General features: G+C 42.8%; 3 protein-coding genes across 7 annotated transcripts in view; 2 read left to right on the top strand and 1 right to left on the bottom strand.

Annotated features, from left to right (window-relative positions):
* The first annotated feature begins 94 nt into the window (after positions 1–94).
* Positions 95–7,952, top strand: LOC103475258 (uncharacterized). Of its 4 annotated transcripts, none has more exons than XM_008426744.3 (8): positions 95–808; positions 2,299–2,407; positions 2,486–2,539; positions 3,073–3,942; positions 4,088–4,408; positions 4,488–5,000; positions 5,151–5,471; positions 7,308–7,952. In XM_008426744.3, the coding sequence occupies exons 2-8, from the start codon at positions 2,334–2,336 to the stop codon at positions 7,318–7,320; spliced, it is 2,166 nt and encodes a 721-aa protein (XP_008424966.2). In that variant the 5' UTR covers positions 95–808; positions 2,299–2,333; the 3' UTR covers positions 7,321–7,952. The 4 variants fall into 4 exon arrangements, with proteins under 4 accessions (XP_008424966.2, XP_081471203.1, XP_008424969.2 ...); XM_081615077.1 differs by having other exon boundaries at positions 3,070–3,942; positions 4,091–4,408; XM_008426747.3 differs by having other exon boundaries at positions 3,070–3,942; positions 5,154–5,471.
* An 872-nt stretch (positions 7,953–8,824) lies between these two features.
* On the bottom strand, positions 8,825–19,604 carry masp1 (MBL associated serine protease 1). 2 transcript variants are annotated; one of them, XM_017308081.2, is made up of 12 exons: positions 19,446–19,604; positions 17,901–18,078; positions 16,847–16,978; positions 15,770–15,966; positions 14,720–14,867; positions 14,527–14,645; positions 13,660–13,738; positions 12,063–12,191; positions 11,813–11,887; positions 10,803–11,050; positions 10,544–10,732; positions 8,825–9,372 (listed from the first exon to the last, which is right to left on the bottom strand). In XM_017308081.2, exons 1-12 carry the CDS (start codon positions 19,602–19,604, stop codon positions 8,962–8,964), a joined length of 2,064 nt encoding a protein of 687 aa, XP_017163570.2. In that variant the 3' UTR covers positions 8,825–8,961. The 2 variants fall into 2 exon arrangements, 1 of the variants encoding a protein (XP_017163570.2); XR_014090722.1 differs by lacking the exon at positions 8,825–9,372 and having other exon boundaries at positions 10,596–10,732; positions 10,803–10,961.
* Positions 19,605–19,657: 53 nt separating this feature from the next.
* clrn1 (clarin 1) overlaps positions 19,658–24,425 on the top strand; it is a 9,885-nt gene continuing 5,117 nt past the window's right edge. Inside the window, exon 1 of the mRNA XM_081615083.1 lies at positions 19,658–21,701. Coding sequence (XP_081471209.1) covers positions 21,449–21,701 — 253 coding nt within the window. The 5' untranslated portion in view covers positions 19,658–21,448. The remainder of the gene's footprint in view (positions 21,702–24,425) is intronic.

Below are 24,425 nucleotides of genomic sequence, written 5' to 3'. Positions count from 1 at the left end.
AACATTTATTGGAAATGCAACAAAATGTTGAAGGATTATTGAGCTTCTCCGTCCTGCAGGCAGCAGGATGTGCAAGTTTAATAACCCAGAGCTGCTCTCGGTACCAACAGACGCTGAATCAAGCAGATCTGTCACATCGGATCATCCTGTTAGGAATTATGGGATGTTTTCATAAAGGCTTAATGAATTTATCAGATTCTGGTTTTAATAAACAGATTTTTACAGAAATCCTCATTTCCTCTGATTCAAACAGTGAAGGGCCAAATCTGATTAGTTTTCTGCTCTGTTGTGATTACGTTTGAGTTGAGAATTTCATAAAAAATATGTATTTTAAAAAACTTCACATCGGCAGTTAGGTCTTAAATTCAGTCTAACTTCAGTTTTCTTTCAGCTTCCAAACTAAAACCAGCCTGAGGTGTTAACATGAATCAAACTTTAGAGCTTTTTCCAAACATTGAAGCATAAAAAACCACCAACAGACTAAAATACCAGCTTTATCACATATGAAACTGAAATCTTGATAAGAAACAGAAGTCTATGTAGTTAAGTCTTAAAGACTTAAAAACAAAAGGTGATTAAATTGGAAAAAATTATGTTTCATTTTTAAGATGAAATGTAAAACGGTTCTAACAGAAATAAAAACTAAAAGTAGCCTAAAAGCAGTGATGATCAGCAGGTTCACACACGTCAGTGGGAGTGTCTCCATGAGGCTCTGCCAACAAGAAAAACAAGAAAAATCAGGAAGAACAAAACGACAAACGAAGCTGCAGGTGATACACGAAGTTTCTGAAGAAGAGCCAGGATCTGGGTGAGTTTTTCTTTTCTTTTTATTTCGTAGAGATAAAACTGCGTCAGAGTTTCATTCATGACTCCACAGTGAAGTTAGTGTCAGGCTGGAAACTCGACAGACTTCCAGTCCAACATTTACTTCAGGAAGTGACTCTGCAGGTCATGTGCTGTCAGGACTGAGAGACAAAACTCCAGTCGAATTGCAGACAAATACCAACAGGAAATGGCAAACAAAGGGAAAAGCCACAGAGTGAGGGTATGCAGAGGCAGACTCAGTCATTTTGGGGCCCAGGGCCAACCTTTGCAGCGGGGCCCCTGCTGTAATGAACCCTGAGGGTGAAGATCCTGAAGGCCTGCTGTTCTGTCACAGGGTGCAGCTGCTGCAGCCAGGCTACGATTTATTTTAGAAAGTAATTGTTAATACACAGAGGACGGTGAGAGAACCCAGAAACCATTCCGGTAATCTTAGAACAACTTCAACACATTTTTACCCAAATAGAAAATGGGTAAAAATTTAATTCAAGCAATTAAATTTTTACCGCATCTTTAATTGCTTAAAGCAGCGATATCATATAGAATCAACTTTTGAGTTTTACATCATATTATAAAATTATTCTCTCATCAAAAAACAACAATAGTGTTGCTTGGTTAATTAATGAGTGTTTGAGAAATCCTTGAATCTCCATGGCAACCATTCAGCTGGATGGACCTAGCCCTGCCTTCGAGACGCAGCTCCTCCCCTCGCAGCTCCTTCAGACTAGCCAGCAGCGATTAGCAAACACCTGTTGGAGCTACTGAGGTCATTACAGGAGCTGCTGCTCAGTGTAAAAACGTTAAAGGGTTAATAGAGGAGCCATGTTGGGATGACTTCCTGAAGGCAGCGCTTCAATGAAGAGTGGGAATTTTTAAAGAGAAAATTTGAAAGAGTTGAATTACAAAGTGAAATTTCTTTTAAGTCATATTTGATATATACATAATTTGTAACAGTGCAATGTAAGATAATAACTTAGTTGTGCTACAAAATGGCTCTATGTGGCTCATAAAGGGACAGTATTATATAAAATCAACTTTTTTGTGCTTCACATCATATTATAATTTTATCAATTAGCAATCAAAGCAACAGAGTGTTGCTTTGATTCTGTCATGAATGTTTAAGTCCTTGAATCTCCCATGGCAACCATTCAGCTGTGCCCAAACCTTTGCTCACACAAATCTAACGTTTACCAAACAGCTTCTGCCTCATGACTCTACTCAGCTCCTCCAGACTAGCGGCAGCATGCTCTTCAATCTTCATTACATGAATCCCAATAATATTCACCCAGTGACTATTGTGTTAAACCCAGTAAAACTGTTTCTGTTATACCAACTCCAGAATCATGTTTCTTATCCAGTCAGTTTTAAACTCTAAGGAAACTGAACCTCCTGACCTTGAAGTGAATCAGAGAATAAGAACCAACATTTATAGCTTCAGATGAATCCATCCTAACAATCTGTCTGTTTCCTCTGCAGGTGAAGGCAGTGTGAGCTGATGTGGATTCAGCAGCATGGATCAGGATCAGGATGTGAATGAGAGCGTTCCTCTGCTCAGAGAGCAGAAGAAACGGAGCAGAGGTCAAAGGTGAGACCAGCGTCTCTGACTGGCTGAGCTCAGCATGGACATCAAGCATCTTCAGTGTTTCTGTTTTTGTTGTTACAGTTCAGAGGATCAACATCCCATCCCAACATGTCTGACTTGGTGTTGCTCATTCTGGTACGCTTTCAGTTTTTCGCCAGTTCATGATCATCCACTATTTATCATCTAGGAAAGACTGAATGTTCAACTGTTCATTTTGTATTGTTTTTCCAAAACTTTAAAATCCATCAGCTTAAGTACCACTCTTTATTAATCCACAATATCCTGTGAATGTATTCAGACTCATATAAATGTCCCCAATATGTCTAAACTATCACAATGAGCGCTTAGAAAGAGAAACGAGAGGAAATGCAGTTCTGTGTGAAACAGCAGTGTGAATGCTGATCTGTTGAATGAATGAAACAGAAAGATAATCAAGAAAATGGAAAAAGTGAAAAATTACCACAACGTAGAAAAATGTGCATTTCCTGCAAAAATGCAGTATATATACAAAATTAAGAATAGAAAACTTTATAGCAAGGGCAAATTCACAGCATAAAAACTGATCAGTTGTTGAAAATAAAAATAAACAGACAAATTTCACCACAACTACAGACATTGTTAACATGCAAACTTTTCCCTTTTTGTTCTTGGATATATTTTTCTAGCAGCACACAGAGACCAGACTCACCTGAAGCCCAGCCTGTAACCGGACCAGAGACGGTGTCAGAATACGAACCCAACTCTGGATCAGAAACCATTTCAATTTATGAACCAGAACCAGAACCTGAACCTGAGAATCTATCAGGATATGGACTCAACTCTAAACCTGAACCTCCATCTGAGACCTTATCAAGATGTGAACGTGGATCAAAACTGGTACCAGAACCAGACACCCTGTTGGGATTTCAACCTAAATTTGTGCCCAGATCTGAATCCATATCAATTTATGAACCTGAGTTAATATCAGTACCGGTACCAGATGCTGAGGCACCATCAGGGTTTGAACCCAAGTCTGAACCTGAACCTCCATCTGAGATCTTATCAGTATGTGGACCTGGATCAGAGCTGGAACCAGAATCTGACATCCTGTCGGGGTCTGAACTTGTATCCGGATCAGAAACCAAATCAGTTTGCGAATCTGAATCAGTACCAGATGCTGAGGTACCATCAGTGTTTGAATCCAACTCTGAGCCTGAACCTCCATCTGAGATCTTATCAGGATGTGAACCTGGATCAGAACTGGAACCAGAATCTGACACCCTGTCGGGATCTGAACCCAAATCTGAACTTGTATCCGGATCAGAAACCAAATCAGTTTGTGAATCTGAATCAGTACCAGATACTGAGGCACTATCAGGGTTTGAACCCAAGTCTGAACCTAAACCTCCATCTGAGACCTTATCAGTATGTGGATCTGGATCAAAGCTGGAACCAGAATCTGACACGCTGTCGGGATCTGAACCTTTGCCTCATCCTCAGACCATCTCTGAACCTCCAGAGAATTCTGGACCTGAAGATGATCAGTCTACCAATCAAAGGTAAGTTTGTCTTACTCATATGTCTGAAATTTCATGGTGAGAGCTTAGAAAGGTAAATAATAACTGTTTAATAAAAACATATTTCATATAACTGCAGTTGATAACCCTAAAACATTTCCCCTTTTTCTTAAATCTATTTTTACAGTAGCATTCCAGACTCCCCTGAACCTCAACCTGAACCTGAGAGAGTGTCCGAATACCAACCCAACTCTGAACTGGTACCTGGGTCAGAAACCAAATCAGTTTATGAACCTGAATCAGCACCAGATGCTGAGGCACTATCATGGTTTGAACCCAACACTGAACCCGAGCTTCAATCTCAGACATTAATAGGATGTGAATCTGGATCAAAGCTGGGATCAGAACCTGACACCCTGCTGGGATCTGAATCTTTACCTCATCCTCAGACCATCTCTGAACCTCCAGAGGGTTCTGGACCTGAAGATGATCAGTCTACCAATCGAAGGTAAGTTTTTTATATTCATGTCCCCTATATGTGCAAAAAAATTCTGGGAATATATTTTTCCTTTATCATACATTTCTAGCCACACACAGGAACCAGACTCCCCTGAAGTCCAGACTGTAACCGGACCAGAGACAGTGTCAGAATACGAACCCAACTCTGGATCAGAAACCATTTCAGTTTATGAACCAGAGCCAGAACCTGAACCTGAGAATCTATCAGGATATGGACTCAACTCTAAACCTGAACCTCCATCTGAGACCTTATCAAGATGTGAACTTGGATCAGAACTGGTACCAGAACCAGACACCCTGTTGGGATTTCAACCTAAATTTGTGCCCAGATCTGAATCCATATCAATTTATGAACCTGAGTTAATATCAGTACCAGTACCAGATGCTGAGGCACCATCAGGGTTTGAACCCAAGTCTGAACCTGAACCTCCATCTGAGTTCTTATCAGTATGTGGATCTGGATCAAAACTGGAACCAGAATCTGACACGCTGTCGGTATCTGAACCTTTACCTCATCCTCAGACCATCTCTGAACCTCCAGAGGATTCTGGACCTCAAGATGATCAGTCTACCAATCAAAGGTAAGTTTGTCTTATATTCCTCATGTGTCTGAAATTTCATGGTGAGAACTTAGAAAGGTAAATAATAACTGTTTAATAAAAACATATTTCATATAACTGCAGTTGATAACCCTAAAATATTTCCCCTTTTTCTTAAATATATTTTTACAGTAGCATTCCAGACTTCCCTGAACCTCAACCTGAACCTGAGAGAGTGTCCGAATACCAACCCAACTCTGAACTGGTACCTGGGTCAGAAACCAAATCAGTTTATGAACCTGAATCAGTACCAGATGCTGAGGCACTATCATGGTTTGAACCCAACACTGAACCCGAGCTTCAATCTCAGACATTAATGGGATGTGAATCTGGATCAAAGCTGGGACCAGAACCTGACACCCTGTCGGGATCTGAACCTTTACCTCATCATCAGAGCATCTCTGAACCTCCAGAGGATTCTGGACCTGAAGATGATCACTCTACTAATGAGAGGTACGTTCCTGTTTTGGCCCCTGTGTGTCTGAAACATCATGTGGTCAGACTGGATGAAGTTGGTGTGGTTGAAGCAAACACTGGAGTTGGAGGAATTCATTGAACCCAGAGAAAAGGGCTTTCATTTAGCTTCAAGGTTATTCAACCTGGAAATGTAAAGAAGGTTCCTTCCTAGATGATGACAGATTTGTGAACCATGAGAACTGGATAGAGGGCTGCAGGGTTATTATGGTTGATATGGCTCCATATTGTTTGGAAAGCTGGAACAATTAGTGCTGACTGATTTTATTTTTGGTGCGAACTATCTGATATTTGGAGCTGTCATCAAACCTTTTCATTTCTTTGCAATGTTTAAATTCCCAGAACAGTTATTATGACTAACAACTGATCCACACATCACACATTAGGAAACGATAATGCTTTAAGTTAATTCTCATCTTTAGGGCCTGTTAGGTCCCTGTATGACAGGTGTGAGAGTCAGACACCAGTCCTTGCCTATAGAATTGGACTCTGCCAAGGCTACCATTTGTCACTGATTCTGTTCATAATCTATAAGGACAGAATACCTAGGTGCAGCAGATCCATTTTGATGACTTTAGGATCACGTCTCTGCTCTTTGCAGGGATTTTGCTCAAGTATGAGGGGAAAATGGATCGGGAGATCGACAGGCAAATTGGTTGTCATGGAAAAAATTACTTTAGCAAGAGTTTGGATGAGAAGAAATAAGAAATGTATTAAAACCTTTCAAGGTGAGAACAGAAATACAGAGTCAAGGGATCTGACAAGTCTGCTCTGACCAACAGTGGATCTGGCTTCCTTTTATAGGTTCTGGTCAGAGAAGAGAGACTTGATTGGAATAGAGGTGTGAATCCCTGATTGTTATGTACCAGGGATTCTGTGGAGCCCAACACAGAGGCCATTTGTCTATTGTTAAGGAAAGGGGGCTGTTCTTTGATGCGATGCTAAAGAGGGCAGATAAGTTCTAGGTTGGGGAAGTAACACTAGGTGGTCTCCAGGATCAAGGAGCTCTCCCTTGCTGTTGTATGACACTGTGGAGGTCAATGTGAACCAGCTTGACCAAAGATTATGCAGATAACCTAAAGCAGAAGAGGGGTGAGGAGCACATTTTAAATTTTTCCATTACATGGTGCAGCGTCTGCAGTGAAGCGGGCGCTGTACTGATCTACCATGGTGAAGAGAGAGCTGAGTCCAAAGGCAAACCTCCCATCTACATTCCTACCCTCATCTATGGTCATGAGCTTTGGATAATGGCTGAAAGAACAAGGCCACAGATACAAGTGGCCAAAATGAATTTTCACCATAGGGTGTCTGGGTTCTCCCTGAGAGATAGAAATTTGGTCATTCAGCACATGCAGAGGAAAACCCAGAACACACTGGAGGGATGATGTTCCTCTGCTGGGAATGCCTTGTGGTTTGGAGGAGATGGCCCAGGGAAGTCTGGGCCTCTGGTTAGACTGCTGTCTCAGTGACTCGTCCCTGATGAATGGATTTGCACAAAGCAACATTTTACATTACATCTGTATATTTTTATATTTTCATTATAAATTGTGATTTTATATCAGAAATTGTTTTCTGTCATGAAATTAAAGTATATGTCTGTATCACAGGGTACAGGGTTCTACCATTTCATATCTGTAAAGCATAAATTGATCTTTACAGATAGGAATAACACAATTATTGTCATTTTACTGGTTAGAAAAAATCTTAAATAAAAGTGATACTGAGATAATTTGATTCAAATGACCTTCAAATGAGTGAAATAATTGATAATTGAAAAACTTACAATTAATTCTGAAGGGTTTTTTTCCCTTGCAGTGATGAAACGTGAAGATGGACCCATCTGAAGCAGATGGGTTGGACTCTACATCACAAAGGGAGAAACAGGAGAAGTCAACGATGAACATGAGGTCAGACAGATTGAAACAGCATCCAGGAAACCATGCAGACCAGAAACAACAATCAGAGATCAACCAGTCAGAACATTGATGACAAAGGGAGTGGCTGGTATTGGGGGGGGGAAAAAACACCAGAACATCCAGTTCATATTTCCATTCACCTTCAGAGAGCTGAATGTGCTGGAAGGGGAAAAGCTCAGCTTGGTGGGACTAATTCATCACTTCTTTACTGAAACCAAAGAAATCTGCAGATTTGAACACTTCCAGGTTCTGTTAATCTTTGATGGCCTAGATGAGAGCAGACTTCCTCTGGACTTCCACAAGGAGATCCTGACTGATGATACAGAGTCCAGCTCAGTGGATGTTCTGCTGACAAACCTGACTTTCTGACTAAAACCAGGAAGATAGAGGACATCACCCAGTTATAATGTCCTCCCACTGAAAGAATAGACTTTTAAATACTCATTTATATGGATTTAAAATAGTTTATTTCAATTCAGATAATATTGTACAAAAATAAAGCAGTGCACAGTATGAATTATATATATTCAGGAGTGCAGTTAATGCAAAAATGATGATTAAAGAAATTCTAATGAGATGAGATATTTGATCAAATGTTTTTCTGACAACAGGAAGTTTTATTTTTGGCTGTAATGTTTCATCTGGATCCTGTTCTGTTCGTCTGATCCATCTTCATCATTCATCTGAATGATAGAGTCTTTACTGTTTAAGGAGTGTATTTCTTCTTTTTGAGTGTCAAAAATAACCCTGTGTAAAGTCTTTGTAGTCTTAACTCCCCTCCCTGCAGCAGTCTGAGCATGCTCAGTTTTGAGAACCAGGAGGAAGATTATTTCACTAAAACAATCTAAAAGGTAAAACAATTAAACTTGGAATCAGATGAATGTTTCTGATGTTTCCCATTAAAGTAATGTTTACTTTCTGCTTTACCTGTTAATAACCAAGAGGATGACCAACAGTACCCAGTAGCTTGGAATAAGACAAAACCAACTTACAAGTAACTTTTCAGCAAGATATAAGAGCTTGTTTGAGTCAATTATTTGTTAATATTGTTAAAAGTACTAGTTCCCAGGGAGATTGTGTGATTTGTAATGTGGGAAAAATGTCTTGTTATAACAGAAATAATCTCCTAGAGGAACTATTAGTTTTTATTAATACTTAAGAATTAATGACTAAACCTAAGCTCTTATATCTTGCAGAAAAGTTATTTGTAAGTTCATTTTGTCTTATTCAAAATATTTGGACAAGAAACTACATTAAGATAATGAGTAAGGTTTTGTTATTTTCCAGTGTACTGATAAATTTAAATAATAGTCTGGCATTTCTAAAAGAAGTGGAGAAAGTTCTAAATGCTCCTCTGAATTAAACATGCAGTTAAATTGATTTGATACAGATTATAAAGCTCACATAGTGAAACCTGAAGGTAAAACCACAGTCATCGTTTTACAGTCTGAACTTTCAACCATCCATGAAAATTCCTGACAAATCGACCAACTGATCAGATTCTGCGTGTTGCAGATCAGCAGGTCTCTGCAGGGAGAGGCAGCGTCTCTCCCTCACCACCAGGGGGCAGCCTGAACATGGCTCTGAATCCAGTCCAGGTATTTCTCCACCCGGGTGTAGACGCCGTACACCCTCTGGCTGCCGCAGTCCTCGGGTCCGGCCCAGGACACCAGGCCGAACACGGCCCACCTCCGCCCCACCTGCATCACGAACGCCCCCCCGCTGTCACCCAGGCAGGTGTCCCGCCCGCCCTGGAAGAAACCCGCGCAAAACATGTTGTCTGTGATGTTGTAGCGGACGGAGCGGGAAGCGTAGCTGGCATGGCATTCGTCCTGAGGGACCACTGGCAGCTTCACGTACTGCAAGAGGTCAGAGGTCAGCGGGGACGGGGTGAAGGAAGCGTTGGAGATCCCCCAACCAGCAACTAGACCCAGAGAGTTGGGGAGGAGGGAAGACAGATGGTCCTGGTGGAGACAAAAGAAAAGAAGAGATCACATCATCAACCAGGAAGAGCAGTGATGGAAAACATCATCTGTGTTTTTAGGGTTTGGTCCAATTCAATCCAGTCCGTCTGCCTAGAAAGTCCAGTTCATTTGAAGAGGTGTGAATGTTATAGGATTGTGTTTACATGTTTAGGTTTTCACTCTTTTAAGTTTTTATTATTTTAGTCAGACTTCTTCTTTTTGAGCTAATGGGTTAAAATGTGTTGATTGGACCAGAGGTTGAAACAGACGGTTCCTGTCTTTATCTGAAGGTTCTCGTCTTTTATCTATGCACACATATGTAATCTATCTGTCCAATCAGTCCAGTTATCACCTGCAGCAGCAGCATTAGCAACACCGAGGGGCTCATTTTTACCATGATGCCCAGCTACAGTGGCTCGTAAGTCCAAAAAGATATTTGTTAATATATTGGTTCGAATCGAGACCGGTCTGTAGGTTTGCAAGCAGTTCAGAAAGCGGGTCGGGGTCCAACCAAACAGTTCTGCAGGAGTGCTTTCACATCTGGAGAAAAGATGTGGACTAACAGAGGGAACAAACTCTGGTCCGTTTAAAGTGGACCAAATGTATCAGGTGTGAATGCTAATCGAACCAAAAAGTGAACTCTGGTCCACCTACAAACCTCCATCTGGTTTTGGTTGAAGTGAACTCTGGTTCGGTTCGAATGCATATGTTAACAGCAAGTGGACCAGAGACCAGTCTAAAAGCAAGAAGCAGACTACAGCGCAGGTCATTATGGGTAAATGCAACAAAAACAAATGTGCTAGCCTAGCGCTAGCAGAAAAAATGACTTGTGGTCTTAAGCCAAAGCTCCAAGATGAAATCTTCCAACCACCTCCATTTTGTTTCCGTTTGGTGAAGAAGGAAGTTGCTCTTAGTGTCTTCAGATGTTTCTGTGTCGCTTCCTTCAGTGGTTCTTGGTGCAGCGCCCCCACAGGACAGGAGGGGAACAGGTTACTCAAAGGGTTTGGTTGGTTTCCCTCGCAACTCTGGTTCCAAATCAATCAACCGAAGTGTCGGGAGGGAAAACAGCCTTAATGTCTCTTTGTCTCTTTGTCCCTCCTGTCTTTCAGTAAGCCCATGTCCGTCTTTCCAACTGTCTTCAACAACCTGAAACCTGGATTCTCCTGCTCACCTGTCGGTGAGCTGGTGGCAGACAGACAGGCCGGACCAGCCGGTTAAACTCCGCCGTCTCGCTCAGCCTCAATAGGGCGATGTCGTTGTTGTAGTTGTCGGGCTGAAAGTCTGGATGGAGGACAATTTGATCGACAGAGCGTCCGGTGGACGTCTGTTTGTCTCTGAGGCTGTGGAGGCCGAGGAACACCTGAGGGACAGAAAGTCCTGACTGAGACACGAAGACAGAAGGAACCTCACATTCAGGGACGAACATCCACCTTCACATGATGCGGGACCACCGGGACGACGGTGGCGTCCCTCCTCTGGGACCGCAAGACGTGGGCGGCGGTCAGGATCCAGGACTGAGACAGCAGGGCCCCGGAGCCAAACCAGCGGTCCTCAGGGACCCGGGACAGGTCCTCCACACTGAGCAGAACCTGCCAAGGGAAGAAACCGGGCTCAGCACTCCGACCACCCACAATCCGCTTCACCTGGTTGGGGAGAGGGCGAGAAGGCAGGCCACAGGCTGGAGGACAGAAAGGAGACAGAGAGGAGACAGGTGACTGCACAGGCAAAGAGACAGGAGAGAAACGGATAAGATAAATTTATAAAGACATAAACAGAAAAACAGGTGGTGAGGAACAAACTATGGAGCTAAATTAGAGCCATAAAGTTTGTACAAAAGAGGAAAAAATGCAACTAAAATTTCTTTTAATAAAAAATTTTAAACTGAAAAAATGTTTTGAAAAGAAAAAAAAGATGTAAATCTGAAATTATTTTCCAAACTACCTTTCAGATTTAAGGTTTTCTATTCAGTGTCAGATCTTTTGTTTTTGAACAAACTTTATGGCCTCGATTTAGCTCCATAATAGACAGGTAAACGAGCAGATAGATAAGCAAACAGGAAAAAAAATGTGTCATTGCGTAATGACAGACATAAAAACAACGGGCATGAAAACAACGGGCATGAAAACCGACATAAAGGTAAAGAAACAAGTAAACAGAAAAGAAAATAAACGAGAGAACATTCAGGGAAACAGATAAACAGATACGTTAACAAGCAGAGAGAAAAACCACAGACAGGTAAAGCAAACAGGCTGACGGATAAAAAAAAGTACAGCTACAGCCATGGTCAGTAAATCTGAATATTAATGAGTTCATGTATTTCAGTAACTCACTCATATCTAAAACACATTATTCTTTATTTCTGTCAACAGCTGATGAAAACATGAAAACTGAATGTGTGTCTGATATGTTTTTTATTTTCAGATTAACGCAGGAGTCGTACCTGGCAGACAGACAGGAAGTTCAGTTCCTCCGTCAGCATCCACCCACTCACCTGCAGGGCCACACCTGAACGAAGCTGCAGCACAGAAACCGACCCAAGCTTCATGATCTTTGGTTTACATGATCAATAAATCAGATATTTGGTTTGTTTAGATATAAAAATGAAATAAATAAACAGCAATGAACAAAAATCACTCATTAAACTAAATATTAAAATCTTAATTGACCCGATGACATCACCACCATCTTACTGTTGCTCAGCTGGACGCCGTCCTCCCCGCAGACGTAACGAACCGTCGCTCCAAACAGCGTGCTGTTGTCATGGCGACCAAACATCACAACAGCTCCATCGACCTTCTTGGGAATCCCACAATCCAACACTGCAACAGACGTGAGTCAGCGACCAATCAGCTTCCAGTCAATCAGCAGGAATGTAGCCCAGGTGTTAAAGGGACAGTCCCGGTTTTTAAGGTGGGGGTTCTGTGGGGTGTTTATCAGCAGTCAGTATCTTACCTGCAGCAGACAGGCGCTTAAGAAAATGTCGGACTCCTGATGGTTCCTGAGGATGTTAACGAATGTTTTTATGGATTTTATGCATCCACTTCATTTCATTTGGTAGTTTTCCACGTCCCGCAAACACTTTAAATATTTTCTGTTAACGTCTCCATCACCTTTTTTAGTTTTAGTTTATTTAACAGTTATGTTTTTTTTTACATAAATACTCCAGATGATGAAGGAAGAACTGGAACCTTTAATCTTTAACTTTCTCTCAGGTACATCTCTTGGTTAAAATTATCTCAGTAATACTTCAGATTTTACACATTTCAATACAACAGAAATATTCAAATACAGTAAGTAAAGTTACATTCTGTGTTACTCCTAATTGTAAGAACGGACAGAAACATAATCATTTTTACTTCATGTTTGCAATGCTTTTTAATTATGTTTGCTTAAATGAATCAAGAATTAAATGATTCATTTAATTCTTTTTAAACAGATTCAACTTGTTTAAAGTTGAATCTGTTGCCTCCTGGTGGCAGCTGAAGGGAACCGCATGTCATCAACAACACATCTGATTGGCTGTTTTGGGCGGCAGGTAGATTTTTATGGCTGGGAGCTTCAGATATCACCAGATTGAGTTCTTTGTTTACTATTTATTTAAGCTGCTCTTTGTTGTAATGATTCTAGAAACAAAAATAGATACTATTTCTTTTTCGGTAGAGATAAAATTCTGCCCTGGATTGATTATTTATGACTGCAGTCATATCTCCTTCAGAAAAAGTTGAAAAATCTTTGGAAACTTTCTGGTGAACCCACTTTACAAATTACTGTTCACAGTTCACTATTTGCACATTTTTCTATGGAACATAACTATTTTTTTGGGGAATCCCAAAAACCACCACAAGCCACTGCAAAATCTTTACTGAAAAACTGAGGAAGTTATTTTGTCATTTCCGTCAATCTTTTCTAGTCCCATTCTTAATAAGGTGCAAAAAAATGTTGATGAAAATGGATTTTGTCAAATTGGCTCAAACGTGCAACACCAGAGGTCCACTGTTTAAAAACAAAATCTCCTTTTTCCCAAACAACAGCACCCCCTGCTGGTGTCTGCAGGTGAAACAAATTACTACTTAGGAGGATTAAACTCCTCGAGCCTGAAGTTTGGTCCATAAAACGTTGGAAACAATGCAGCTTCACATTAACTTAATTAATTTATTATTAATGAATAAATCTGAACGTGTAAAACAAGATGACAGATACAGAAACTGCTGAGTGAAACTCCAGAGTCTCCATTTTTGGACAGGAAACATGTCCGTCAGCAGCTCTGAGCTCAGATCCGAGTCTTACTGTCACAGCGAGGAGGACGGCCGCTCCACGAGCCGTCAACCTGGCATTCCAGCTGGAGGCGATCCGACGGCCCACCGTCCTGCAACACATCACAGCATGGAGCAGTGAAGCCTTTCCTGTAACCGCTGGAGCCACAACATGACCAAAAGTATGATTTCTCTATTAAAAATCCTTCTTTAATGCCCAAATGCAATGGAGGGTAGTGCTAACTAAAAAGGTAGCTGCGCCAACCCTAAAGCACAGATCATAAACTTTAGCTAAAGCTAAAAGCTACATGGTATTTAGCAAATGTTGAAGCGCTAAATATGACTCACCTCAAAATAAGAGCCTTAACATAAACATCTAACTATTCCTAACAGTCAAGAACCAAAACTTCAACACAAATGTTGAACTTTATTCAACTTAAAATTAACAAAACAACTGAGCAAATTAGCACTTTAGCATTTAACAGAAAAAAATATTCTAGGGCAAGCTAAGTGCACTAAATGTTCTTAAAGTTAGCAAAAGAGTTAAAGTACTAAACAAAAAATGTGCTCTGCTATTAGCACATAAGCAGGTTAGCAGAAGTGTTCCCACTACTGACCAGATGTATTCTGAGGGTATGAGAAATATTTTGTTTCCATTGATCCAAAGACATCAACATATTCTCTCATAATTCAAGAGTTTCTTTTCTATGCTGATTAATTAAAATAAGTAAAGTTTAATCAAATTTAATCCAATGGATCAAACAAAACGAGAAACTCTCTCAATGAGATTCTCTCCTGTGTTTTCTGCTCTAACCTGTGTAGACCAATCAGAACCTCTCTGCTGCTCCCAGTTCAGTCACTGGTTCCAGTTCCAGTTCCCAGCAGCAGATCGGAGCCTCACCTGGACCAGGAGGAACCCTGGCTGACAGCTGAACACCACATGGTCCCTGAAGGAGTATTCTGATTGGATCGGATCCATCACCGCATTGGGCGGAGCCTCAGGTACTGGACACTGACTTCCTGCAATTTCAAAATAAAAGCCTAATTTCTCTCTCCCCGTCAGCCCTGTAGCCCCGCCCCCTGTGTGGTCTCACCTGTGGCGGTGTAGTTCAGCCTCCAGCCGAGGTTTTCTCCAGAATCATCGCTGTGGAATCGGATGGAGACGATGTTGCTGTCGGTCTGGATGATTCCTGGAGAACGATCGCCACAGAACGGGCCAAACTCTCTGCTTCCTGCTTGGATCTGACACACACACACACACACACACACACACACACACACACACACACACACACACACACACACACGCTCTGTCATCTCCTCGCTGTGTGTGATCCAGGTACTGATAGCCTTGTGGGGACCGGTGCGCCTCCTGGGGACATTTCCTTGGTCCCCATGAGGGGAAATGCTGTTTGTAGGTCAGGGGTTAGTTTCAGGGCTAAGGTGTGCATTGAGTTTTGGTTAGTGTTAGGGTCAGGAGGTATGTTAGGGCCGGGTGTCCTTATGTCAGAAAATTCTATTCATTTTGCTGCGACATGGCGGACCCTGCTGCCAGCGCTCACATTGCCATCCTGCGGCATTTGCATGGGGAATTTGGGATCATTTTTGCATCATTTGGGCGGACCTGCAGTAAGATGCAAAATCCACAGGGTGGAGCTCTTGTATTACTTTTGGAAAAGCCGGTTTTCGGTGGAGGGCCTAGGGAAGGTTGGGGGGTTCTGCCATGGGGGAGTCATTTTCGCCATAAGGTCTCAGTATGTCTCCCTAAGTCCTGATAAGTGCGGATTTGGGGTCGTGGGTCTCCGGGGTCATGGGGGAGGGTCCTTAGAGCCATGAGGGAGTATGTTTGCCATATGGAAAACTTTGGTTATTTTGAACAAGGGTGAGTTTGGGGGTCGACTTATGTGGCTTGGTGGGTTGATGAGGCCTGACATAAGAAATGTTATGGCGAGTCTGCCTAATGTCAGCGTGTTGACCTCAAGTATGTTTTAATTAGTTTTATAAACACATAATATAGTTCCAATTAGTTTGAGTTTTTCCTAATTAATTATCGTTTTTATTTATTTCAGTTAATGAAAATGTTTTCTCGGTTTCAGTTCTTGTTAGTTTGGTTAGTTATGATAACCCGGGTGTGTTTGTCCCACCTTCAGGTGGTCGTAGGGGCAGCTGATGTCTGGGTGGCTCTCCACGTCAAAGCGGGGGTCAAAGTTCATCTGGACCCTGAACCCGGCCTCCAGCTCGATGCGGTACCAGCAGTCAGAGCTCTTCGGATACGGAGCCGGAAAGTTAACGCTGCTCAGAACGCCGGAGCGTTCTCTGAACACAACGCCGCTGCAGTCCACTGGACACACACACACACACACACACTGAGCTTCCTCCTCCACACTCAAGCATCTTCATCATGTAAACATTTCCACCAATCAGCAGCTGTTATCAGCCACACTGAGGTCTAACGGCTCCGGGCCCCTGAGGCCCCTGATGCTTTGGTGTCAGTGAAATCAACTGAACATTTACTGGTTAAAATGGTTGAAAACCAGCTGACTCGTTTCCGTTCCCTAAGTTATGACTGATCAGAGGTGGTTTAACTCTGTTGTTCTACTGGTTTCAGGACTGAATCAGAGACAACAACACTCATCCATCCATCCATCCATCCATTTTCTTGCACCCTTTTTCCCTCAGTGGGGTTGGGAGGGGTGCTGGTGCCCATCTCCAGCCAACGTTTCGGGTGAGAGGCGGGGTACACCCTGGACACGTCGCCAGTCTGTCGCAGGGCAACACAGAGACACACAGGACACACAACCATGCACACACACACTCACACCTAGAGGCAATTTAGCCTGACAGTCATGTTTTTGGACTGTGGGAGGAAACCAGAGTACCCGGAGAAAACCCACGCACGCACAGGGAGAACATGCAAACTCCATGCAGAAAGACCGGGGCCGGGAATCGAACCCAGAACCTTCTTGCTGCAAGGCAACAGCTCTACCAACTGCGCCACTGTGCAGCCCCACAACAACACTCACTGCACTGCAAAAACACTAAATCTTACCAATAACTTTGTCTCGTTTCTAGTGCAAATATCTTCGTACACTTTAAGTAAGACAAAACTCACTTACCACTTTTCAGGAAAGTATAGGATCTTGTTTTGAGTCAATAATTTAATATTGGAAAATGTCTTGTTCTGAAGTAGGTGGGCCTCCAGGGGGCGCCGACACACTCACCTCTGCAGGTGTGGTTGTCTGTGTGCAGCTGGTAACCATAGCGACAGGAGCAGTAGTATCCCCCGATGAAATTGTGGCAGAAATGATCGCAGAGCGGATCCTCGTCTCCGCGTTCGCTGCACTCATCTATATCTGCAGAAGAAGAAGAAGAAGAAGAAAGGTCAGAGTTCAGGCTCTGACGTGTTTCAGCAGCAGGAGGAGGTCGGCCCGTCCAGGTGCCGCTACCTCGCTACTTCTTGACTTTTGGACATCAGACAGTACTGAGATTTTTGTTTGTGAAGATGTGAAACTAATGTAGAAATCTCTGAGGTGTTTGGTGGAAATTTTTTCCTCTGTGGCCAAATAATGTTCTTTTTATCTAAAATGACCATAAGACTGGGAAAATCAGAAAAACAGCGGTTAGCACCGCTAGCATTTCAGTTAGCAGTGCTAACCCCAAAGCACTAAATATATATCAGCTATACTGATGCTAATGCGCTGTATTTAGCTTAAGCTAGCGCTAAAGCACTAATCATAAACATAGTCTTTAGCGATAGCTAATGCTAAAGTGCTTAATTCAACCTTGTGACACAAGAAGAACATGAGGAGTTTCTCAAAACAATCCATATGTAACCAATTTGTTTTAACATCTTTGGTTCTTTATCTAAATCAGGGGTGTCAAACTCCAGTCCTGAAGGGCCGCTGTCCTGCAGTTTTTAGATGTGCCACAGGTACAAAACACCTGAATCAAATGGCTTAATTGCCTCCTCAGTTCTCCAGAGCCTTGCTAATGACCTAATTATTCTATTCAGGTGTGGTGCAGCAGAGGCACTTCTAAAAGTTGCAGGACACCGGCCCTCCAGGACTGGAGTTTGACACCCCTGATCTGAATGTAACTCAATAGTTTATAAATCATATAAACCACCATATAAAAATGGTCTGAACATGTCAGGGTTCATCGCTGCTTTCAGACGCTGCTGCATGTTTTAATGTTAATCCGACATGCTAACCGCCGGGTTCTGTTCCTGAATCAGAACCTCAGGAACCGGCAGCTCGACTGTTTGGGTTTCCTCACCCACTGCGCTATAATGAGCCACGAATCCAGAGAATCGCTCCTCGTTGGAGAAGTCCGACACAAACTGGACGTTGAGGGCGTTTCTGGGGGAGGTGATGACCCGCTGGGCCGGTACCACCTCGGTGTCCGTCTCCTCCTTCCCACAGAACAAAGCCAGCGCCTCTCCGTCCGCCTCCACCTGCACAACAACGCAGGAGGTCAGAGAAACTACGTCACACTGAAGAACCAGAGATCTGGATCAGAACCACAACGTTCTGACTCAACGTAATCGGACGTCGGAACAAAGTGTAACATCAGCAGCCTTCAGGTTCATCAGACCAGATTCCATCAGGCCTCAAACGGGTCAAACTGGAACCATTAACCTCCCAGAGATCTGGGTCCATCAGGGCTCAGTCCAAACTGGGGACAGAAAACAGACCAGCAGCTCTGTTTACATTCAGCTGCTGTTTATCTGGCTCAGAGACTGGGAGGGTCAACGGACCGCAGGGCGCCGATACACACCAACACACACCGACACACACTCCGATAAACCTAACATCTGCATCAACACACACCTCAGACTCAGAGCAGCAACAGTAAACCCCCTCACACCAGTACCAACCTAGATAATCCAGTATGAATCAGTGCAAACCAGAATAAACTAATACAAACTTGTATAAAACCTGGGTGATGAGCATAAACCAGTAAAATCCAGTATAAAACCAGTGAAAACCAGTACCAAACAGTATCAACCAGTATAAAACCAGCTGGGTCCACCCAGGCTTTTTGGGCCTCTGATTTGTTGCCATGGAGATTAAATTCTTCCTCAAACATGCATGAAAGAGTCAAAGCAACATTCCAGGTTTGTTTTTGATAACATCATAACATAAAGCTCAAAAAAGTTGATTTTGCATAATAACTTCTTCATGTGGTCTTCTTCTTAATAATAACTTCTTAATAACTTCTTCTAACTTCTTCTTCTTCACAGAGCGCTGCTGGGCGGCGGCCATCTTTACTATAACCAGAGCGCTGCTGGGCGGCGGCCATCTTTAATCCATAACTAGAGAGCTGCTGGGCGGCGGCCATCTTTACTATAACCAGAGCGCTGCTGGGCGGCGGCCATCTTTACTCCCATAAGCAGAGCACTGCTGGGCGGCGGCCATCTTTACTATAACCAGAGCGCTGCTGAGCGGCGGCCATCTTTACTATAACCAGAGCGCTGCTGAGCGGCGGCCATCTTTACTATAACCAGAGCGCTGCAGGGCGGCGGCCATCTTTACTATAACCAGAGCGCTGCTGAGCGGCGTCCATCTTTACTATAACCAGAGCGCTGCTGAGCGGCGGCCATCTTTACTATAACCAGAGCGCTGCAGAACGGCGGCCATCTTTACTATAACCAGAGCGCTGCAGGGCGGCGGCTTCGTTCTTCTTCTTCATGTGGGTCGCTTTGGAGTCACAAACTGTTCCCACAGAAGTCTGACTGCAGCTACATTTAAGGATATTTAATTTGGTTCCCAGCCGGATCCAGGACGTTCCCTGATCCAGTTCCGGGTCTTCCTAGCTTACCTTGACGTAGTCGTACTCGCACAGGTAGGACGGCTCCAGGTCAAAGTGGCTGAAGAACAATGTGATCCGGAATCCGTCCGGAACGCTGATGGTCCAGTTCCGCCTGGTGTCTGTGGGATACGGGTCAGGAAAGTTTGGAGACTCCAGGCTGCCGTACATCTCCGACCGGAGCTGAGCGACGCAACCGAACCGGACCAGCAGAGAGAGGAGGAAAACCCTGAGGCACAGAGACAACCGGATCAGAACCAACCAGACCAGACAGGACCAGAACTGAACAGAGGGATGGGCATTTATCACATCATTTACCATTTATTGTTTATTGTGAAAATACTTTAGATTTATCAATGTTTTGATAAAATTTTATTAATAATATATTTTTTAAATGACATTATCAGAAATGTTATTTTTACTATTTTCTCCATTTTGTTCCAATAACCCAAATTCAGTTAATCTGGGTTATTTTAATCCCACTTCTTTAAGTAAGTGGCCTGTTGAAGCTGATTCCAAATCACAGCGTTTGTCGTGTTCACAGCCATATTTACCTAAAACAGATGGAATAAATAGTTTTCCATCATAATTTTTAGCATTATAACAACAATCCCACAAAGTATTGTGATAAAATTCTAATCCCATACGGGGACGTCTGGATCACAATCGGATCCGATCTATTCCTAAAAGAATCATTCATGGGTCGGGCACCAAAAGCGGCTCCAGCTGCAGCCCAGGTCCCAAATGGTTCTGAATGCGGCCCTGCTCATGTTTTAACCCAGAGACATGTTCTGATGACCCGGTTCTGTGAGTCTCCGGATCAATCCATCTGTTCTCTGGTCAACCAGAACCGTCTCACTCAGACTCCATCTGAAAGTCCAAGTTTGTTTTCTGATCAATAACTGATCATCTGATTATCGATCAATAGGAAACTCACCTCATGATGGACTAAAGTTCTGCTGCTGCGGCTCCGTCTGTCCGGACCGAATCGGACCTGCTGGAGAGGTGTGGCTCTGAAACGGTCACGTGACAAATGCAGGCAGATTCAATAAGTGACGTAACAGCTCCCCCTGCTGCAGAGACGTCACAGCTCAGGGGTTCTGGTTCTGATCACCTGGAGTTCAGAACCAGAACCGTATAAAGTTCTGGTTTCAAAACAAGTTTCAAACTGATGACCTTTGACCCCATGAAGAGTCAAAGGTTGACTGTCATAATTGCAGAAGAGAGCCGTTAGTCGTGTGTGGAACTGAGATCACACAAACTGAACATTTATACGGTTCATCTAATTGAAACTTTATGAATTGATCAGTACAATATTTTCAAACTTGGGCAGAAAGTGCATAAAAACTTTTAAAACAATATTCAAAATTTGTAAAGAGAGAAAGCAAAACAACGTAAAAAACTTTTTTTAAAAAACAGGAAGATGCATTTTATGTAAATGTGTCAGTTTATGGGATGATATTTGACAGTGAGATAAAATTATCTAAATCTCTTCAAACCGCAAACAGCCGTAAAATACAGAAAACAAATGTTCTGGCGCCCCCTATCGGCGCCCCCATGTGTCGTTAATACTCACTTTTTGCGCCACTGGTTACAGTTCCCCTCATCATCATCATCATCATCATCATCTGAGAAGGTTCACTAATCGGAACCAGGTTCCTCAGCTGAAGGCTCCATACAACCAGCGGTCCAAAGTTCGGTTCTGATGAGGCTGAAGTGAGCGGAAGTCCGTATAAGGTCAGGGCCGAGACAGTGAGCCATCTGTCAGACTTTACGGGACAGCTCTGACCCCTCCGCCGCTCCGGAGGTAATTGGACCCGCTGTTGCCATGGTGACGGCGGAGAGGAGGTGTCATCCGATCTGGTCCCGTTAAAGTTCTGATGGACTACCGGTTCTGTCGGGATAGTCCTGGGCGCTGTTGGTCCCTGCGGTTCAGTTCGGGTTGATGGAGTCCCCCCCACCCTGATCTGGACCCCCACTCTTCCTCCTCTTCCTCCTCTTCCTCCGCCATCACCATGCCGAACCGACAGAAGCAGGTTCTGTTCTGCTCCGCCGGCCTCCTGAGCCTCTGCTGCGCCCTCTCGGCTGCCGTCGTCACCGGGCTGCCCTACTGGCTCCGCGGGGTCGTGCTCTGCCGAACCGGAGCCGAGCTCGTCAACGCCACCGGAGCCGAACTGGACCAGTTTCTGGGGGAGCTGAGCTACGGGCTGTTCCACGGGGAGAGGGTGAAGCAGTGCGGCCTGGGGGGCAGACCGTCCCGGTTCTCATGTGAGTCCTACCGGGGGTCCAGGGGTCGGAACCGGAGGGTCCGTTTAGATGGTGTGAAGAACTTAACAGAAACTTGGATCCCAGGTTTTATAAAATAAGCACCAATGTTGATTCTAGCATGAAAATTAAGGAGTTTCGTTTGTAAAATAAACAGCAATAATCTGGATTATTTAGTCTGTTTTAAGAAAAATGGCTTAATTTCTCAAAGACGCATTTTTACAATTATTCATTTTTAAATTTCACAGTTTCAGACTAAATTACTAATATTCAGTTCCAAACTAGACATTTTATCTCCAACTAAATATTTAGACTTATTTTAAAGTCAGTCTAAACTAAATATTTAGTTCTAAAATAAGTATTTAGTTAAGGCTAATTATTTAGCTTCAATTTAAATATTTAGTTTAAAACTAAATATTTGGTTAAGTTAAATTAAAAATGTTAAAATATAACTTAAAGATAAATATTTAGCTTCAACTGAAGCAATTAAAACCAAATTTACTTGCAAAATAAAAGCTAATTATTTAATTAGATAACCAATAACGAGCATATTTAGTTAAAACTAAATGTTTAGCTTGTTACTTAAATATTCAGTTAGAAACTAAAGATTTAGCTTAAATTTTAATATTTATTTTCAAACGTCCTAAATCCAAACTGGCTTGCTAACTAAATATTTAGCTTGGTAATTTTAAAACATAGTTTAAAATTGTGACATGTATAAACAAATAATAACATGAACAACGAATCCATTTATTTTCTTATTAAGCTAAATAACTTGAATTATTGCTGCTCATTTCTAATTTTACAGAACATAAAACCATCCTTCAGTTTTTTTTCCTTCAAACTGAAGTTCAGAAACTGGACCGAAACACCCGAACTGCTCCGCCGGTTCCGACCACAAGGTGGCGCTGAGACGCAGAACAGAAAATGGATTTAACCAGCGAGATGTGAAGTTACGTCAAAAAGTTTTAAACCAAAACAAGTTTTATTAAAATGTTCTTAAATTCCGTCTTTCATGCGGTTCTGACCCGGATTAAAGTTCAAGTCACTGAAACATTCTGGTTTCCGCTCCTCTTGTTTGGTTCTGCAGAGTTCTGGTTCCGGTTCTGTTGCTCTGAGGCAGAAAACATTAACTTATTGTCTCTGAATTAAGCAGAACCTGGATCCGGACCGGTTCTGTGGAACATGATGTTGTTCCCTCCTCCAGACTGGACCAGAACAGAGCGGTTACTGGTCCCAGTTAATGGAGCGACGACCCGTCACTAACACGCTTTCCGGCTGAGTGGGCCGGATCGGAACCGCTCTGACAGTAATGAGGACGGTCGCCGGTCCAGAAGGACGAACAGCGGGATCACGAGCGCACACGACTATGACGTCATCACCGGAGTTTTCAAACAATTAAAATCAGGGCCGCAACTAATGATTCATTTCTTGTAGTAAATTAATAGATACTCAAATAAAAAGCTGCCATTTTCTCTAGAGACTTTATTTAACTAAGATACTAAAAGAAAATCATCCAATTCATTTTTTAAAATAAGAAAATAAACATTTTATTCCATGAAATACAATAATATTTTCATAAACATCATTTTATCATTTCTATGCAGCAAAACAGCATCACCATGTGAAGTTAACCTCTGTTAGATTGAACATGTGAGGCTGATCTGTTGGTTCTTTATAGCTGGATAAAAAAGGTGCTTAATATAATATTTTATTTACAGAATTTGAAGCTAAAACTGCCACATAGATTTGCAGACAGAAGTTTTTTTCATCTGAAATGAAAAATGTTTATATTTTTGTACAGTTTTGGTTTATTTACTGATCTGACTGGTTTTGACTCTCAGTTCTCCAGAATCAACTGCAAAATTAGTTGATTATTTCAATAATCAATTAATCACCACTAACTGTTTCAGCATTATCTACACTATTTACAGAATTAATCATTCTGGCCATTTAACACGGAGCTTCTGTGTCCATTGAGTATTATTGATATTTAGTTTTTAGACGGGAATTTTAAAAACTCAGCCGATTCTTCCAGTTCTGTGAATTTGTAACCAGGTGTGGAAAACTATAGAAAACAGAGACAAATAAAGTTGAGCTGAAGGAAAGTGGAGGATGATGATATCTGTACTGGAAGCATAAACACATTTGGAGTGCCGGATTTGGCCCCCGGACCTTCAGTTTGACACGTTGGACTAACATCTTCAATGACTCTGAAGAAACTTGGATGTTATGACGTTTAGTTCCCTTTGGGAAAAATAAAGTGTTTTTAATCAAATCATACAGTGTTGGCATGTTGGGATGTGAATAATTGTATTTTTAATAAAACACAACCAGTAACCTCCATGCTTCCTCCTCCTCCTCCTGTTCCTCCTCCTCCTCCTGTTCCTCCTCCTCCTCTTCCTCCTCCTCCTCCTCCTCCTCTTCCTCCTCCTCCTCCTGTTCCTCCTCCTCCTCTTCCTCCTCCTCCTCCTCCTCCTGTTCCTCCACCTCCTCCTCCTCTTCCTCCTCCTTCTCCTCCTCCTCCTGTTCCTCCTCCTCTTCCTCCTCCTCCTCCTCCTGTTCCTCCTCCTCCTCCTCCTCCTCCTGTTCCTCCTCCTCCTCCTCCTCCTCCTTCACCTCCTCCTCCTCCATCCCTCCTCCTCCTCCTTCACCTCCTCCTCCTCCTCCATCCCTCCTCCTCCTCCTCCTCCTGTTCCTCCTCCTCCTCCATCCCTCCTCCTCCTC

This window comes from Poecilia reticulata, chromosome 13, assembly GCF_904066995.2.
Source record: "Poecilia reticulata chromosome 13, P_reticulata-male-v2, whole genome shotgun sequence".
Lineage (NCBI taxonomy): Eukaryota > Metazoa > Chordata > Actinopteri > Cyprinodontiformes > Poeciliidae > Poecilia > Poecilia reticulata.
This window is presented reverse-complemented; position numbering and strand designations above follow the sequence as displayed.

Coding starts and splice junctions, on each gene's coding strand:
- LOC103475258 (XM_008426743.3), top strand. CDS start 2,334: ATGGATCAGGATCAGGATGTGAATGAGAGCGTTCCTCTGCTCAGAGAG. Junction 2,540..3,069: donor ACTTGGTGTTGCTCATTCTG/GTACGCTTTCAG, acceptor ATATTTTTCTAG/CAGCACACAGAGACCAGACT. Junction 4,409..4,487: donor GATCAGTCTACCAATCGAAG/GTAAGTTTTTTA, acceptor ATACATTTCTAG/CCACACACAGGAACCAGACT.
- masp1 (XM_017308081.2), bottom strand. CDS start 19,604: ATGTACGGCAGCCTGGAGTCTCCAAACTTTCCTGACCCGTATCCCACA. Junction 15,967..16,846: donor AGACAACCACACCTGCAGAG/GTGAGTGTGTCG, acceptor GTGTGTGTCCAG/TGGACTGCAGCGGCGTTGTG. Junction 14,868..15,769: donor GCCCCTACGACCACCTGAAG/GTGGGACAAACA, acceptor TGTGTGTGTCAG/ATCCAAGCAGGAAGCAGAGA.